This window comes from Mus musculus, chromosome 9 (assembly GCF_000001635.26).
Source record: "Mus musculus strain C57BL/6J chromosome 9, GRCm38.p6 C57BL/6J".
Classification (NCBI taxonomy): Eukaryota; Metazoa; Chordata; class Mammalia; order Rodentia; family Muridae; genus Mus; species Mus musculus.
Window position 1 is genome coordinate 63474992 of NC_000075.6, and position 17834 is coordinate 63492825.

Sequence of the window (17834 nt, forward strand, 5' to 3'; positions counted from 1 at the left end):
TGGGTCTCTGCATCTGCTCCTATTAGTTGCTGGATGAAGTCTCTCTGTTGATGATTGTGCTGGGCCAGAGGGGTGAAGGAAACCACAAGAACACAGCCCACAGAATCAACTAACTAGGGCACATGGGGGCTCATAGAGACTGAAGTGACAGTCAGGAGCCTGTATGGTCTGACCTAGGTCCTCTGCATATACATTGTGGTTGTATAGTTTGGTGTTCTTTTTGGGACTCCTAACAGTAGAGCAGGGGCTATTTCTGTGCTTTTTTTTTTGCCTGCTTTTAGGACCCCTTTCCTCCTACTGGGTTGCCTTATCCAGCTTTGGTATGAGGGTATGTGTCCAGTCTGGTTATACCATGTTTGGTTGATATCCCTGGGAAACGAAGGGAGGAGACATAGATATGGGGGAAGAAAGAAGGTGGGAGGAGGGACTGGAATGGCAGGAGGAAGGGAGGGGAAACTGGCCAGGATGAGAAAAATGAATAAACAAACAAACAAACAAATAAATCGTTTTAAAAGACTGTGTTTGGGGAGGAGTGCAGTGTGGAATTCCCGCCTAGAATGAGAAGCTGTGGCTTCAGTCTCTAGCACAGCAAGGAATGAAACAAAAAGATTTAGTTTCTTTTTCCTGGGTTTTTTTTTCAAATATTTCTGTTAGCACTCATAAATGAGGGCTTTTTTTGACAAGGTTAATAATTAGTATGACGGAAGAAAAGGCTAGGAGGGTCAGGAGCTTGCTGTCCAGGTATGAAGACCTGAGCCCGACCCCAGCACCCACGTGGAAAGCCAGGTGTGCTGGTGAGTGCCTCTCACCCCACCGCACCTTGAGAAGCAAGACAGATGCATCTCTGAAACTTACTGCCTAGGCAGTCAAGTTCTAGATCCTGTCTCAAAACAAAACAAACAAACAAACAAAAAGTCACAGTGGTACCTGCCTTTAAATCAGCACTTGAGAGGAGGCATGTGGCCTGACAGTCTGCACAGTGAGTTCCAGGCCATCTAGGAATCCCATCTCAAAACAGAATAAGGTGGTGAGTGATTGTGGAAGACAGCTGATGACAGCCTGACAGCCTCTGGCCTCCACACACTGGCACACACACAGGTACACACACACAGGCACACACACACACAGGCACATACACACACACAGGCACATACACACACACAGGTACACACACACAGGCACACACACACACAGGTACACACACACACACAGGCACATACACACACACAGGTACACACACACACAGGCACATACACACACACAGGTACACACACACAGGCACACACACACACAGGCACATACACACACACAGGCACATACACACACACAGGTACACACACACAGGCACACACACACACAGGCACATACACACACACAGGTACACACACACAGGCACACACACACACACACACACACACACACACACGAGTGAGCACTTCCCCAACATGTACACATAGTGAACCCATGCACACACCCTTCGCAGTTATCTACAAGCAAAGGATTTGTAAATCTGGGATTTCAATATACTGCATCTTTGACAGTTTATCTGTTTAAATGTTATATGAATTCATATTTATATGAGGTGAAACATACTTGTAAAACTCAGATTATCATCTTTCTCCATACGTGTTGTGCATGGTTTTTACTATTACCCTTTACAACCTCTTTCTACTTAGAACACATTCTTCCTTACACTCCTTCAATCTTAATTATCCTTCAGCTCCCACCCCACCTATTCTGTAAAAACCTCTCTCGATTGCTCCAAACAGAAGGGACCTTGCTCTTATCTGAATGCACACAGCAAGTGTTTTGGCAGTTAAACTGACATTACCTTTTTGATGTCTCTGTTATTGTTCTTTGAAGTTGTCAGTTAAGCCTTTTCTTGTGATTCATTTTTCTAGCTTGTCTCCCCAGCTACATTGTGTACTACCTGAGGGCAGGCACTTTCCCATCTCTATTATCTCTGCAGCATTTCTAGCACCTGCTATAATGGCATGTGCATAATAGATGCTCAATAAACACTTGTTTCATTAGTGTTTTGCCTAAATGGGTACGCTCCAATGAGCTGGATTTCCTAGAAGTTCCAAAAGCCCTTCTACTAACAAATAATAATTAGATAGTTAAACTAAGGGGACTGCCACTGTAATAACTCTCATGGAAGAGTGAGCATGCACGCAACCTTAATGCATTTTCTAGATGATATAAAACGTCACAGAGGTACTATGTATGCCTATGAACCAAAAAAAGTACAGACCACCATAAACCTATAGCAAGTGAAACTGGTTGAGAGATATAAAGTGGCTAACAGCGCACATGGCTTGTTTATCTCTGCTCCTGTGATGGGGGACATCCAGAGTAGGCCCGCAGAATGTGTTTGTTCAAAGAGTATGTCCATCTTTCCTCAACCCAAATCCTTTGGAGGTATTTGATGTTCTTCTTAGAACTGTATGCTCTGTAATTCTAAGCAGGACCTCTCCCCACCATCTCAGATGAGAGGGCCAGATCCTCAGCAGGATTAATACGAAACTGTCTCCTGGAGTACCATGCATTCTGCATGCAGTCCCTAAAGGCCTGGGATTTCCCCATTTTCAGTACCCTGAAATCTTAGACCTGATGGAAACTGTCTGTTTCACGTTCCAACCAGCTCATTTCCAGGGACCAGCCCTCTTCCATTTTATGCCCATCCAATGCTGTGTTCTGCCTGACGCTCCTACTTTATCTATCTATCTATCTATCTATCTATCTATCTATCTATCTATCTATCTAGAAGCAGAATCTCAGTGTTTATCCCAGGCTGGATGTCTGGCATCTATTATTTAAATCCTACATTTCAAGAAACATTCTTCCGTTCTCCTTCTTTAGACCCTCATTCTCATCTCCCGTGGTTGTGACAGACTTTTCACCTTACCTAGAGTTAATTTATCATTGTTGGCTTGTCCTTAGTGCACCCCTCTTATTTATACACTTTTCCTTGGCCCTAGTGCCCTTTGGTCCTATCATGCCAGCATGGTAAATTACAGGTCCCAGCTGGGCTAGCCAGAAGAAATTTGAATGGATGTAGGCGCCGCAGTTTTCTGCTTTGCCTGTCTATTCTAAGATATATGTGAGTGAAGTCATGGACACAAATGTGCTTTGCAAACCAGAACACTCTACACAAATCTATGATTATAATTTTTCATATATTCCTCTGATTAGAAATCTAACACATCTTTGTTTACTCTTGAAAATGCAAATGCAGGGGGTGGGGTGTAGTTTAGCATATCAAAAGCCGTAGGTTCAACCCATAGCATCAAAACAAATGAATAAATATAAACACGAACATTAATTAAACCAAAAAGGGAAATGCAGAAAGCATATAAAACAAGATAGCAGCCATTTTCTTTGCTACTTTCCTAGTTCTGTTGTAATGAACTGCCATGAGTTTGCTGGTGAAAGGTGGCACAAAAGGACAGACAGCTTAGAGTCAGTAGTGTCCCCTCCCTCTCTCACTACAGCTTTCCTGCCTCCTTAAAAGAAACCTGCGAGTAATTGATCCCTAGATAATCCAAGATAATTTCCCATCTCATTGTTGAAGTCATAACTTAGTGGTATCTGCAGAGCCTCCTGCCAGGTGAGGTGTCAGAAGGGCACTACTCATACTCAAACAAAGGTGTGGTGTTTTACTGTGTATCTTCAGGATCCTCTTGCTCTGTGTAGATGTGTGTATATATTTCTTTTTATAAAATTGTAACCTTGTATATATTGTTTCTGAGTCGCTGTCAACCTTCTACTAATATACAGCAGTTACTTTTACATCTAGTCCTCCAGGCTCCCAACTGAGTTAGGGAAGGCTCTGCATAGCACACTTTTAAATATTCTTCAAAAGCATGAATTTTAATGTCATCACAGTATTTGCTTCCATTTATATATGATACTTTCTTTAAAATGTTCTATTATTAAAATTTGGGAAATTTGAAATACTGCCATTTTGTGATTAGTATGGCTACATATTTTTTTAGTTTCTCATAATTATTCAAAAGTGTATTTTATTAAAACCTGAATTTGCTGTTATAGTAAACAACTACTATAAAAATATCATTGGAATAAATAATTTTCTGAAATTTCCTTGGAAGTTAAGAAAGCTAACCTGTTCATTTTACAACTGAGAAAATGAAGGATACAGGGAAATGATAAATCTGGATTAATACAACGAAAATAATTCTGTTTGACTATATGAATTAAAGTGTGATGACGGCTAGCACAAATAGCACTGGTGGTGGGCTTCGCTCACTCACCTAATAAATATTTACTGGACTCCTTTGTTGACCTAATGCGGAGATACTGCTTAGCAAATAATAGGGAAAATGGTTATTGGACAAACACCAAACTGCCCAAAACAAACTCTTGCTCTGAAACCACCATCTGACTCAAGTAGCAAACATAAGCTGAACAATGACTATATAAAATACCTACAGTTTATTTACACTACAGTGGTTGATGACAAAGGATATGGAGAGAGGGAAACTGCAAAGCCATTTCAACCTTAAATCAGAAGTCCAGACACTGAACATGAAAAACAGAGGTTCATTTTTAAAAAGTAAGTCCCTTAAAGTAATAAATTTAAACATTAAAATTCTAGAGGGAAAGAAAGCATAGCAAAAAACCCTTAAAATTATAGAAAATATTTGACACCAAAGCTACACATGTCCACTTGAACAATATCACACATGTAATTTTGAATAAAAGCATACTGTAGGATATATATTACATATATAATATATGCTACACATGTCATATGTACATACCATAAATATATAATTATAACATCATATATAGCATATATAACCTCTAAGATAGTTAAGAACACAGAGTGGAATTATGTACTATTTCTGGTGTCTCCATGTACATTAGAAGTGTGAAGATGTATACAATTATCACACACCCCCACCCCAGTTTTAAGGTGGAAGTTTCCACCTAGGCACAAGGAGGAGGAGGGGCTACATGTTCAGCAAGAGGTTACTAGGACTGGTACTGCTGGGGTCATTTTGTCTTTTAAGGCACAAGAGACTGACTGCATGGTTACTTAGACATTTTGTTTCTGAAGGATTTCCCAATATACTATTTAAACAAAACAATAATAATCTGAGTTGTTAGTAAACTATTGGCAGGAAAAAAGAACAGATTGCAAGAGCTCTTAACTCATTCCTGTTTAAGAATGCACTGTAGATAGGGTCAGACCCTGGGCAGTGTGAAGTAGTTTCCCAATAGCACCAATGGACAGAAAGAAGAAGGCTAACTAATGAGCTAGGTTGGATGAGTTTCAGTCATTTAAACTTCTACCTGGCATGACTGATGTAACGTTGACCCTGTATTTATAGAGAGAGAGACTGGCTTTCTTTAGGTTAGCATGGATGGCACAGGTGCAAATTTATAGTTGGCTCATTGGGACACAGTGAGTATTGGATGCTCTCTGATACTGTCTGCTACATGAGTGTGGAGGGTATTTTAGTGTCACACATGCCAAACATTCGACTTACCTGCTGCTCTAAGGTGCTCGGATCAATGAAAGTCACCAGATCTATAGAAAAATAACCAACCACATCTTTCTCTTTGCAGATATTTCCAATTTGGAGGCACAAAGAATTGAGAACTTGGGGATCCACTGAGGTCTGAGGCATGGTGGTACCAGAAGAAATAAAGGGGCCATCAGCATGAAGCTGGTCTCCCATTGACAGCACCCTGACTTCTCCATCAGGTTCTATCAGCATGTCTACTGTGAGGTTGGTGACGCTGTCTGCAGGTGGGTATGCTTCAATCACGCCACCTGGTCAGGAAACCATGGAGTAGAGGAAAAGACACAGTCAAGGGAATGCTATGCTTATAGCAGGAGGAAATGCTCTGTGTTTTAGCAAGGGAACTTAGACTATCTCACACCTGTCATATCCTGGGAAACTTTGGGTGAGTAGTTCAACCTTTGGCCTCCTTTTCCTTATTTATAGAATGGAGGCATAATATCTACCTTGCCAAGCTTTTGTGAAGTTTGAGAAACTGAGTCTATGGTATTTAGCCTGGTACTTGGAACATGGGAGGGCTCAATGAACAGTAAGTAGTCTTTATTATGATCATAATTACAAATATTACAAATACTTTATAAAAGCCATACTTAGAACAACTCATTACGTTAATAAAGAATCCAAGGATTGTGGTCAAAGCCCTCAGAGGGAATTAATTCCCCAGAGTCCATTGTTTCTACCCTAATGACCAGTATGTTTTTTCTATCTAACATTACTAAGGTTTAATAGGTGTGGGCTTTTCTTTTCTTTTCTTTTTTATTCTGAATCTGGAATTAATTTTATTGTCCACTCTCTACAACATAAAACAAGATATACATTACAGGGAAGTTACATAAAAAGTAAGTTGTAAATTCTTTTTGTGAGCTAGTCAGAGCATTATTACAAAGACACCCAGCATCCACCTCCGGCCTCCACATGCATGGCGACAAAGGGCTGCAGCATGCTCCTGATGAGTAGACTCACTGGCCCTGGCCAAGCCTCCTACAGAAGCAGGGATAGACTTTTTATGGACCTTCCATGTGTAGTAGATTATTTGGGGCGATCCAATCATTTGTTCCTTGGGTTCCCTGTGGTTTGAATAAGGGTTAGAGCAGTTTCCACCCATAATAATGATAAGAGGATGAAGTAAGCTAATGTGTATCTGCTTAGGATGATGTTGGCATATAATACCTACTGTGTGCTCAGTGTATCTCACTGCTGTGCTAGTATTGTTGTATTGCTATTATCACATGATAGTACTATCAGTTTATCATTATATATCAAGGCCAAAATACTATCAGCAGCAGCAGCAGCATCACTTGACAGCAGCAGGTAGATGTGTTAAGCAGTGTAAAGCAATGTGAGTTTACATTGTGATCTCTTAGAGAAGGAAAGCTTTTGCCTAGATGGATCCTTATGTGGCACCCCACAGGGCTCTGGGACTTCAGATAAATGAGGAGATGAACACAACAAATAAAGTGTATCACTGACTTCCCCATGCCATTAAGACTGAGGCTGAGGAAGGAGGAGGAATTTGATTTTATTCCTAGACTGTAGAGTCTGGTTTGAAAATGCTACCTTTCTGAGCTGTGCCATTCTGCTCTCCTAGAATATGGGAGAGAAAACTAGATTTAGTAAAGGCCTTTTGTTGCCAGTCTGTGATAGAAACTTCCCCATTTCTATCCTTGAATTTTCCCAACAACCATATGCAAGGACACCTGATCTCTGAGGATCGTTCCAGGTCTCTGATGTAGTTCAGATGGAGGCCTCTGTTCAAGCCAAGCCTGGTGTGAGTGAGAAATGCCCAGACCCTGGCTTCTGCACGGCGTGCTTGCTATGCTCAGTTCCTATTTACTTAGGAGGCTGGGTACAAGGCAAAGATCTAGGCAGTGCTTGAAAAGAACACAGTCAACGGCAGAAGCAGTTTCTACACCAACATTGGCTGATGTAGAGGATTTGAGTTGGCCCTGGCTTGACCCAGAACTAGAAGCTAACTAAGCCTGTGCATACTGGTCCTCAATAGGAACTTTACAGACTTATTTACCTTGAGTGAGAAACATGTGGAGGAATTTCCTCCACGTCGGGAACCGTTTCTCATTGACTAGCTGTACGTGCTGTGCTAAAATGCCCGCCAGCTCCTCGGAGATCTTCACCAGAGCTGACTCCTGCAGAAACAAATTAAATAGAACCACAAGCAATTTTACTACAGAAATGAAAACTGCTTGTGGAGTGATTAAAAACCAGGCCTCCAACAGGCAAAAAAAATGTGGTTACTGTTTACCCAGAGCCAGAAAGCCATTTTGAGATTGTTCTATTTTTCCAGACATTTCACTTTTCATATTTCAAAGTGATTCCCCCTCCCCAGATTTGACGCTAATTGTGCATATTGTCTCCAGAAGGCACCTTGTGCTGGTCATCAGTAGCCCAGGCTTCAGACCTACCACAGCCTGACCTGCAGAGTGTCCTCTGCCTCCCCACTCTGTGAACCTCAGTTTCTCATTGTGTAAAATGAGAGCGGAATAGCTTATCCTTAGCTCCTTTAGATGAGAACAGTTTTATTCTACAAATTTTACTGAACTTGAGCCTAGGAGGAACAAACAAGTTGGTGAGGTCTTCCTTTGACACTGCCATCTCTTTAATCTGTGCCCACTCTGGTGGTGGATAGCTGCCTCTTACAGCTTTGACAGGAAAGCCAAAACTCTTGGCTGAAACGGTAAAGGTGGGATTTGAAGTGACAGGGCAAGTTCTAAAGACAGCCTTAGGCAACCTAAAGTGCCTGCAGACCACAGTGTCACAGGGAGACTTAGATTTTTTTTAAAAAACCTACTTTAATAAGGGTTCCTAAATGCTTCAACCTCCCTTATAGCCCAGCAATCAAAGGTACAGGAGGAAGATGGTTAATAGGACAAGGGGGGGATGTGGACCCATTTAGAAGTAGTTCTTTGAGTTGATTCCAATCTTCATTGTCAGAAGTCCAGTCCATTCGAATCAGTAGCAGTGGCTTGATACAGAAGAAACCAAGAAGCTCTGCCAAGCATTGTGAGTTCTTTGTTGTGTTTCTTTCTACCAAGTCATGACAAGTGAAGATTGGCGAAGAAAGCAAAGTGAACCAATGCAATAATGTTATTATTGAAGACCGGAGTCAGTGAAGACCAGTGAAGACCAGCAAGGAGAGCCAGAGCCAGACCTTCATCCACTGTCTGTTGGGTTTTACTTATACCCTTTCTAAACATCACATGCCCTCTCAAGCATCTGCTCCAGCAAAAACCTCACATGCCCTTTTACCAGACAGCTTCCCGAAGAAAACATCTCTCATAAGACAGTGTCCAGGAAAACATCATATGACACAAATGAGTCTCCAAAGAAACCAGAGATTCCCACTCCAGTCACCTGTATAGCTATCTAGGTCCCTACCTCTATCATGGTTGAGATGATCTGGAGACAACAGAGCCTCCTATAAGGAGTGAAAACCAGTAAGAAGCTCTCAAGTCAATAGGAAGTCTATCTTTTCACATAAAAGATGTGGCTTGCTGTGACAATTTCTTTTCTATCCTAGGCTATAATGCTCTTAAGCTTCACTTAAACTTTTCAAATATAAGCTATAGTTCAGATGTTATTTCTGCCTGATGCAGAAATAGCATTTGGTGGTGAGTATTCATGTTCTGATGCAGAGCAGGGACAAGCAAAGCTCTAGCTTGATTTGGGACCCAGGCAAACTATGAACTTAAGAGCGAACATTGAGTGATTTATAAGAATCAGCTCTAGGGATGAGGCTGGTTGTAATCCTAGAAATCATCTGCATACTCACTTTTTCCAATCTCCCTAACGTTAAAAAGGGATTCTCCACTATCCTCTGCCATCTTCCAGCTCTCTGAAACATCTAGCTGATTCTGGTTGAATGCCCACTGAAAATCCAGAATAAAAGGTGAATCTTAGAGTATATGATGGGCAGGTCCAGATAATCTGATTTATTTCATAACTGCCCAGAAACCCCTGTGGGTTAAGTGCCATTAGTCAGCCCTAGTAAGTGACTGACATACAAAACAAAAACGCACTAAGAAGCAGAGTGCTCTGGCCTTTCTCAGGATGATTTGCCAGCACAAGGTTCAGAGTCTTGCTAGAAAGGGCTAGAGAAGCTCTGGCTTCTTTACTGATCATGCAGTAAACCTCTGCCTTGCCATGTAAAAGCAAGGAAACTGACTATCAGAGCAATGGGCCATGTCCCCACCTCCATCCACACCCTGAATAATCTCACGTGGAACTCATGAGCATGCAGCGCCAGCACAGGAGCCCCTCTGGTCTCCGAATAGCGCCTTTCTCTAGTCACACATTTGTTTTAGTTTAACCTTCTGTTCCATGGAGGAAGACTGTCTCTACGTGGAGGGCAGCGAAGCCTAGCTTTAGATCCTGCCCTTTTCTGGAAAACTGAATGGCAGATAAAAGAAACCTCATAACCCAGGCCTCTCTTGGGGAAGTGGAGACTTCTTTTTGTTCAGTCCTCTCCTTTTGAAGGGAACCATCTACTCTGTTCCATCCTGTATATTCATTTAAGTAACTGTATTAGAGGAAAAAACTATCTACTACAGGGCCATTTTGCAAAGGAAAAAGATGGAGGGGAAACAGTGAAGGAACAAATGAAAGCCTTGTAGCTTAATTTAGAAACTCCATCAGCTTGAGACCCAGGGGCCAGTTCTTTAGCAGGACACTCTACAATACTGTGCAAAAACTAAGTATGGCACACAGGTGTGCACTTGACATGAGGAAGCTCATTACTTTGTATGCTAACCTACAAAACAAACACACAAGGAACAGCTTCTGTGGTGTGCCTGGCCTCTACTCCTACAGTCTCGACTCCCTCCAGCTTCCTTTGTCATCCTCCCTAGCTCACTCCCTCTTCCTCTTCCTTCCTTCTTCCCCTGCTGTAGTCAGGTGTCTCCCCCACCACCCTGCATATCCCCTAGCACCTAAGTGACAAGGACATTAGCTTTGAGATCAAACTTCCCATGCCCAGGAGAAGAATGCTCCATGTTTGTGCAATGATCATGACAGTAGTGGGCATAAGGAGATGGTCCGTTATAGCTGATGCTACAGAATAACAGAAAATGGGAATCTCTCCGTAGACTTGCTCCTCACTGCCAAGGAATCACCTGAAGGGCCAGCTTCCTTAGAAGCACCAATTCCACAGGATTCCCTGCCTCTAAAGACTTCAGAAAGATATAGGAGGTGACATTATGTGGAGTGTCATGTCAGTTGCAACATTATGTGAGGGTCAGTAATGAACTGACAAGGCTTCTAAGGACATGGTGCCAGCCTGCCACTTACAAAGTGGCATTCCATGCCATTCTGCCACAATGTCTAGCATTTGCACTCTGAACAAAACCACAGCAAAAAAAAGAGATTTCCAGAAGGAAACCTTGCTACAGAGACCTGGAGGAAGCCTCATGTCTCATCATGAGAACTACAGGACTGAGCCGGGCGATGGTGGCGAATGCCTTTAACCCTAGCACTTGGGAGGCAGAGGCAGGCAGATTTCTGAGTTCGAGGCCAGCCTGGTCTACAAAGTGAGCTACAGGACGGCCAGGGCTACACAGAGAAACCCTGTCTTGAAAAACAAACAAACAAACAAACAAACAAGAGAGAACTACAGGACTGATGGCACGGACAGGGTGGCATTCAGTGGGGGACGCTGGGGCACTTAGAGGGAGCTGGAGGTCATGATGAGCTCACTAAGGAATAATAGGGGCCAGAGGGTAATATTAACTATCTATTTCTAAAGGGTTGCATCAGTCTTCAACTAATACTTAGTACCTTCAGCCTTAGTGCCAATGAAAAGAGACTTGTTCCCTCACCTATACAAAATAAAGGCTGTAATAACGATGATGGTGCTCACATATTCAAGTAAGAAAGGGTATGCACAGCATGAGTGTGTCTGTCATATGTCTGTCTTTCTGTTATAAGCCAGCAACAGAAGTATATGTTTACAAACTCACAGTGTAGAATTAGGGGCTAATGACAAGGTAATGGGTGACCAAGTCAATGTTTCCCAGGGCCTGTCATCTACACGCGCAGGTCATTTAGGACCAGTTACTCTGGGGTGTGGGAGGGAAGATATATTCCTTGTGAAGCATAAATGATGGAAAATTATGCTTTATTTTTTTAAAATTTCAGGATGAGACTGGTTCTAGGGATGCCCTCTGGAGCTCATGGCTAGATGGCATTTCTTACTCTTCAGCTCATCTTCATCATTGCATAGACTGGCTTGCTCATTTACTGTTCAGCACCCAGAATTATATCTCCGAGTTCTCAGTAATAGTAATGACCTGGAAATTTCTAAGGCATCCTCAGAAGGCATTTGATTTCTATTGACCTGACTGACAAACTCGAGACTATTTTTCTATTATGCCTGTATCTTATTTCTTGGCTTTCTCTATTTCTGTCAAGGAAATGTGAATTTGAAGGAACAGATATGTTGACTGACGGAAATGCAAGGTATCTTAGGGGAGCCACCAGCATTCTCACTTTAACACTGCCCTTAATGACGAAAGATACTTCCAACTCTAGAGAGTTTTCCCACCCAAACAAATTTCTAGTGGTGTGTGTATGTGTGTGTGTGTGTGTGTGTGTGTGTGTGTGTGTGTGTGTGTAAAATGGGGGAAGGAGAATACAAATTAGAGTACTCAATCTTACCAAAACTCATATTTCATTTTTGTAGTTTCTTGACTGAACTTCTACTAGAATATTAATTAAAATAACTTCTTCATTAATCAGATATTATTTGACCATATTTAAAAGAAAACCAAAGAAACATGTCTTAATCTTTGGATTAAGACAGACTGTAAGGAAATCTCACAGGCCTGTCTAGATAGTTCTTCTTTATAGGTATTTCTGATAGCTCTGAACAGAGGCCTGGACAGTACACCAAGTCAGAGGGGGTAGAATGGAGACCTGAAAAACTAGGATTGTCAGTTAGACTGCAGTTTAAGGGGATCTGTGGACTACTTAGGACAGAAGCCTCGTGTAACAGCCAAGTGCACAGCAAGGCTGCAGGAGCTATGTAGCTTCTGAGCTCTGAGTGTGTACTCTCTATGTCCCTGCCTTGTTCAGACAGAGACGTGTGTTGCAGCATGAACAGTGCTGGGATTAGAACTGGCTGGTGGCACAGAGGTGAACAGCACTCTACACTGAAGGTAAACCGACAGGGTTGTTCATTTTGTAAAACTGCTGTGCTCATTTTAAAGGTAAAATAATAGCTTTCACTTACTGAAAGTTTACCATGGTATAGTCCTGTGCCAGGGTGTCCTACATTGACCATCTTGAAGCCGCCGGCTAGAGATACTATCTTTATTTCGTGTCATACAGCTAGGAAGTAGCAGAACTTGGACTTAAACCCAGTCGTGACCAGTGGGCCGCAGTAGAGCGGGATCTGTGCCTGTGACTGCCATTAGTGAGTCTAACACTCTGGTCACATTACATCAACTTACAGGCGCCATGCTAAATATGGGAAAATGGTAGAATAGATAACTGTTGTTGGCTAAACAGCATATGTACCCCCCTCTTTCAGATTAAGGGTACCCTCACTTCCTTTCAAAATGGTTCTTCCCTGTTCTTTGCTATGGAAGATTGATTGAGGGGGAATTCTACTCTTACCTCCAATGAACAGCGTAGTAGCCTTGCTAGTGCAGTCTGGGGATGGGACCCAGTCACTTGCTGGGAAACACCTCCCGGGGCCTCTGGGAAGGAAGGTGTGCGCTTCTGAGTTGTTACCTGATGAGATGTTCGCTCTTCCTAGTGCCTGCACCAGGAACGCATTCTGGACGCTACTGGCAGCCATCTTGCAATGCAGAGAACAGCCAGCCTTAGGAGGGAAGCAGCCTGACACATAGTTCAAAAAAGAGATGAAAACTGTGGGTCCTCGGTGACATTGCTGAGCCACCATCTGGAGCCAGTTTCTCCTTATAGGAAAAGCCATTTAAGTTGAGGTTCTTGAAGCTTAAGCATTTTAAATGGACATAACAAAAGGGTGGGCCAAAGCATGTCCTCACAGTCCACAGTGGTAGCTGTAAGGATGCATGGTGATTACTTTCACGAAGTTTGCACTCATTACTTTCCACTGAGACAATTAGGAACAGGCCCTCTTTAGGGTGCAAAAATATGTTGAAAGGATGAAGAAAAAAGTGAAAGTGTCTCCAACAAGTCGGAAACTACTTCCCATACCTACTTAAAGTTTAAGGACAGCTTTACTACTCTGTGTTTAATTGTTAATGGAGAATTTAAAAATCAAAAATGCCAAGTTTGTCTTCGATGAGATGGAAAATTATGCTGCAGTAGAAGGTAACATAATGTAAAACAACCAGCTTTACCAAAGCACACAAATGTTTTTGGTATGTAAAATTGCTTTGTAAAATATTTGCTCCATCTGCTAAAAGCGGCAAAGACAATTTTCCCTTGATAGCTAATGGCCCATTTCGGGTGTGTGGCAAGTGATTCGCTGCAGTGGCGGCTCTCATTAAACGGAATGTTGAAAACGCGGTATATAATTCCATACTTAGGTCGCATTACCCACTCACTGCTTCCTGAGGAGTCGATCCCTCATTAGCGAGGCCTCTACCTTGCACCAACATGCAGGCCTAGCAATTGATTCAACTTGAGAAGCATTTTGTCCAACTGAGGCACATATGTTGTACTTCCATTCCGAAGCTCAGCACAACTGCCTCACTGCAACCACAGCCACCGGAGAAGTTCATTCCCTCTCCACTCTCCAGCACTGACTGCTGCTTCTCTTTCCCCTCGCCACAGGGAGCACAACTGTTGTCTTTCTTTCTTTCTTTTTTTTCTAGGCTCATCCTGTCGCACTGCATGCTGGGGGGTTTCAATAGATAAAGATTAAGTGCTTCTAGAAATTCTTAATTGAACTTTACACATACACAAAAGGAGGGAAAAACTCCCCCTCCCCCAGGGCAAAACTGCCATCACACAAGCCTGACAAACGCTGCCCTCGCTTCCTGGTCTATCTGTGATTTCTCTCTTTAAAAGAGTTGCTTACATTACACCCCAAATTACTTCAACATCTGCTAAAGGAACGATTAGAAATAAATACAGGAATCCAGGGTGGCTTAAGAAGAGAAGAAGATGTTCGTGTTTGGAGAATGATACTGAAAAGTAGTTACTGCAGCAAATGGCTGGGGAGAGACAAATATTCTTACCATTGGAAAACAGTTTTCAAGGAAATTATACTGAATTGTAAGAATGACAGCCAGTAAGTACATATGACTGTTTTAAAGATTATACAGTGTTTTAAAGTGGGAATCAGGCTGTGTTTAAATCAACCATAAGTAGAAGTAGCCATAATCTAGTAGAAAGCTACTGGAAATAGGTTTTCTCCTATCCATGTAGAGACTTGGGACATGTAGAGAAACACCTGGTTGGGAGGACTGAGGACGATGATGGACACACTCTTTAAATGCAGAATGGAGACAAAAGGAAGCACACATTCCCTTTGGATTGATTCTCATTCAAGTAATGGGGAAGACTGAGTTCCAGGAATGAAACTGAGTTTATCAAGGGAGCCTTGTATTTTAGTCTGTACACAAAGAATGGGCATGCAGCACTGTTTCTCAATCAAGAGAAGAGAGGGACCTTTTTTGATATTTCCACACATCAGATACATGGAGTCAGGAGGATGTAGCAGCGTTGTAAATTGATTGTTTTCTTTCCACAGACCATGCACAGGACTAGACAGTGAGGGTTTGTCTAGAGCCTGGCTCAGTTACAGAGAGTCCTAGACTTCTCAAGGGCATCCCTGGTCCACCAAGGGGCACCGAGGACAGATGACCAGTAGCACATGGCACTGTGACTGTCAGAGAGTGAAAGCTTTCTTTGAATCCATTCCAAAAGCCTAAGCCTGCTCTGTGGTTTTCAGCAGCACAGACATTTCCAGAAGAACTCCAGCGGGACCTTCCCGGGTGTGAAAACACTAACCAATCCTCCTTTCTCTTATCTTCTGCTTTATTCCTTCCTTCCACGCAGTTATTGTGAAAAACTGGCAGTTAAATTCAATTGATTCAAATTTTTCTGGATCCATATGGCCGCCAACCCTGGAGCTGAAGCGGCGGCGCCTCGCCTCTGTTCTCTAGCATTTGCCTCTCCTCCCGTCCCCAGATGGTGGGAGTAACATTTAAACCTCCTTTTCTCTGCCTTGTACAATAGACCTTGGCACCATTTCAACTGTTTACTCCGGTAATTAACAGCTCTGATACCACAACAATTACAACTCCTCCACTCTCCACAATAATGCTATGAATTAGTGAGAGCTAATGGCTGGAAGGTAGAGTGTTTCCAGACTGTGAGATCTGTGCATTTTTAGAATAAAATAAAAGGTACAAACAGCACGCTTGCAGTAGACAATGATTACCTAGTAATTAGTTTACACAAAGCTTCCTATTTAATGGCAAAATGCTGTAATTAACGTGTGACAGAAAATCAAAGGGTACTTTGTAAGCATATGAAAAATTAACACTGCAGGCCCATAGCTTTATGTACTGATTAGAAGCATATTAAATCAATAGGACACACAAGCCAACAGCTTGTATAGCTGATTATTATAGGTCCTCGGAAGGGGTGCCCAGGCTTTCATTTAACTGGGGAGGCAATTTTCCTTCTCCTGTCATCATCCTCAGGCACAGAGAAGCACCTCAAACACATCCCTGGCAGCACCATGAAAATAACCACTCAACTGGAAGAAAACGTTCTAAGTCATTCTCAGAGCTAAGGAAAAATATGTACATGATTAAGACTTTCCAGTGATCTTGGTGACATGCTGCTATACTAATTAGAAAATATGCCAACTGGAACCAGAAGCATCCAGACCCAATGTTTTGGTCAGAATAATCTCTACTATATCAAGCCTCTTTATTCAACATGAAGAAAGCTCTAAGAAACACATTGTTTTCTATCCTCAAATGGTAAGAGGCCAGGATGCTATCTAGTGTTATTCTTTTAAAGGTATTAATTAGGAAAATCATAACAGAGAGAGAATTAGATCATTATGCTGAGGTTTTGATAGCATCTTGTATAATAGTAATTGATGTACACTACAGTAGTCTTGAAGGCTACAAAGCCTCCTAAATAACCTTGTGAATTGCCAAAGAACTGCTACTTTGTATTTATTTGCTCACTATTGCTTATATTTTCTCATAATAGAACTTTAATTAATATTCATAATAAAAAGCAACAAAGCAACAATATCTTAAACGTCCACATGCTAAGACTATTGCTGGCCAAGTCACAGGATACACTTAACCCTCATCACAGCTCCATGTACACCTGTACTGTTATCTATTTCCAGATAAACAAACGGCAACTTAAAGAGTCATGGTGATTTGGTTGTGGCTGTTTCCCAGGAAGATCTGAGAGAGGCAGATCTGTGGGGCTCGTGAGGCCAGCTACCCTCTGCTTTAAAAGGCTTACCACATAAACCTGAATTATGTCTAGAAACAAGTAAGACAAAAACAAAGAACATTTCTGGTGGCTTGTGTGTGTAAATGAAGAATAAGTTGAATTGCTTCTCTTGGTTTTAGTGCTATATCTGATTGTGAAGGTAGGCTATTCAATATGTGATAATTTATAGGCTGATTCAAATAAGTGTATCTCTCTGTAACTGGGCAAAAGGTAATACATAGAATTCTCTGTTGTCAACTATTTACATTGACAGGGATGCATGTGGTGAGGCATCTGGGCTTTCTAAGGATTCCTGACAGGCTCCTCCCTTCTACAGCTGAGGTATGCATACTGACACCTCTCCTCGCCTCCCAGTTCACTGTCTTGTAGGAAAGGGGAGCACTCCAGAGTAGTGAGTGTGGCCCAGGGACATCTGTGGGAAGTAGAAGATCTGCCAGAGCAGCAGCACATGGCACGCCCACAGAGCGGCCGCAGAGGGGAGCTTCTCCAGGAGCTTAAGGAAGTTTCCTCTGCAGCGCTCAGCTGTGCGTTCTGCTAATGGTTTGGGAGGCCACTAGCATCTTCTTATCAATGCAGCACGTACAACAAGAGCCGGAGCACTGTTGCTAGATACAGCATTCTACTCATGGGGATTTCTCCCGAGGGGGAAAAAAAGCAGAATTTGTTTTTGTTTTAAGGGCATATACTATATAGACATTTCTCTGGTCCCCAATTAAAAAACAAACAAACAAACAAACAAACAAAAGCAAAACAAAACTGGAGAAGAGCTTAAGTTTTCAGACAGGTGAGTGTTTTAGCATATTAGAATTAATAAAAGGGAATAACATGCAGCCATTAATTGTGATG

At 42.2% G+C, this 17834-nt stretch overlaps 1 protein-coding gene and 1 long non-coding RNA gene across 12 annotated transcripts in view; one reads left to right on the forward strand and one right to left on the reverse strand.

Annotated features, from left to right (window-relative positions):
• Positions 1 to 17834, forward strand: part of Gm16759 — a 134688-nt gene that overhangs the window by 75675 nt on the left and 41179 nt on the right. For 2 of the 4 annotated variants that reach the window (XR_003948339.1, XR_379543.3), the window contains exon 3: positions 5596 to 5779. This is a non-coding gene — a long non-coding RNA (predicted gene, 16759). Of the gene's footprint in view, positions 1 to 5595; positions 5780 to 12635; positions 16484 to 17834 lie in introns of those variants that run through there. The other 2 variants (XR_003948340.1, XR_379542.4) reach the window with 2 other exon arrangements.
• The window catches only part of Iqch (IQ motif containing H), a 181106-nt gene that overhangs the window by 53571 nt on the left and 109701 nt on the right, over positions 1 to 17834 (reverse strand). For 7 of the 8 annotated variants that reach the window (XR_003948058.1, XM_006511553.4, XM_006511555.4 and 4 more), the window contains 2 exons: positions 7576 to 7696; positions 5517 to 5803 (listed from right to left, as the gene is read on the reverse strand). The exons of the other annotated variant lie outside the window; for it this stretch is intronic. Coding sequence is in view for 6 of the 7 variants with exons in the window: in XM_006511553.4 (XP_006511616.1) it covers positions 5517 to 5803; positions 7576 to 7696 (408 nt within the window). In the remaining variant the exon portion in view is untranslated. The remainder of the gene's footprint in view (positions 1 to 5516; positions 5804 to 7575; positions 7697 to 17834) is intronic. 8 annotated transcript variants of the gene reach the window in all.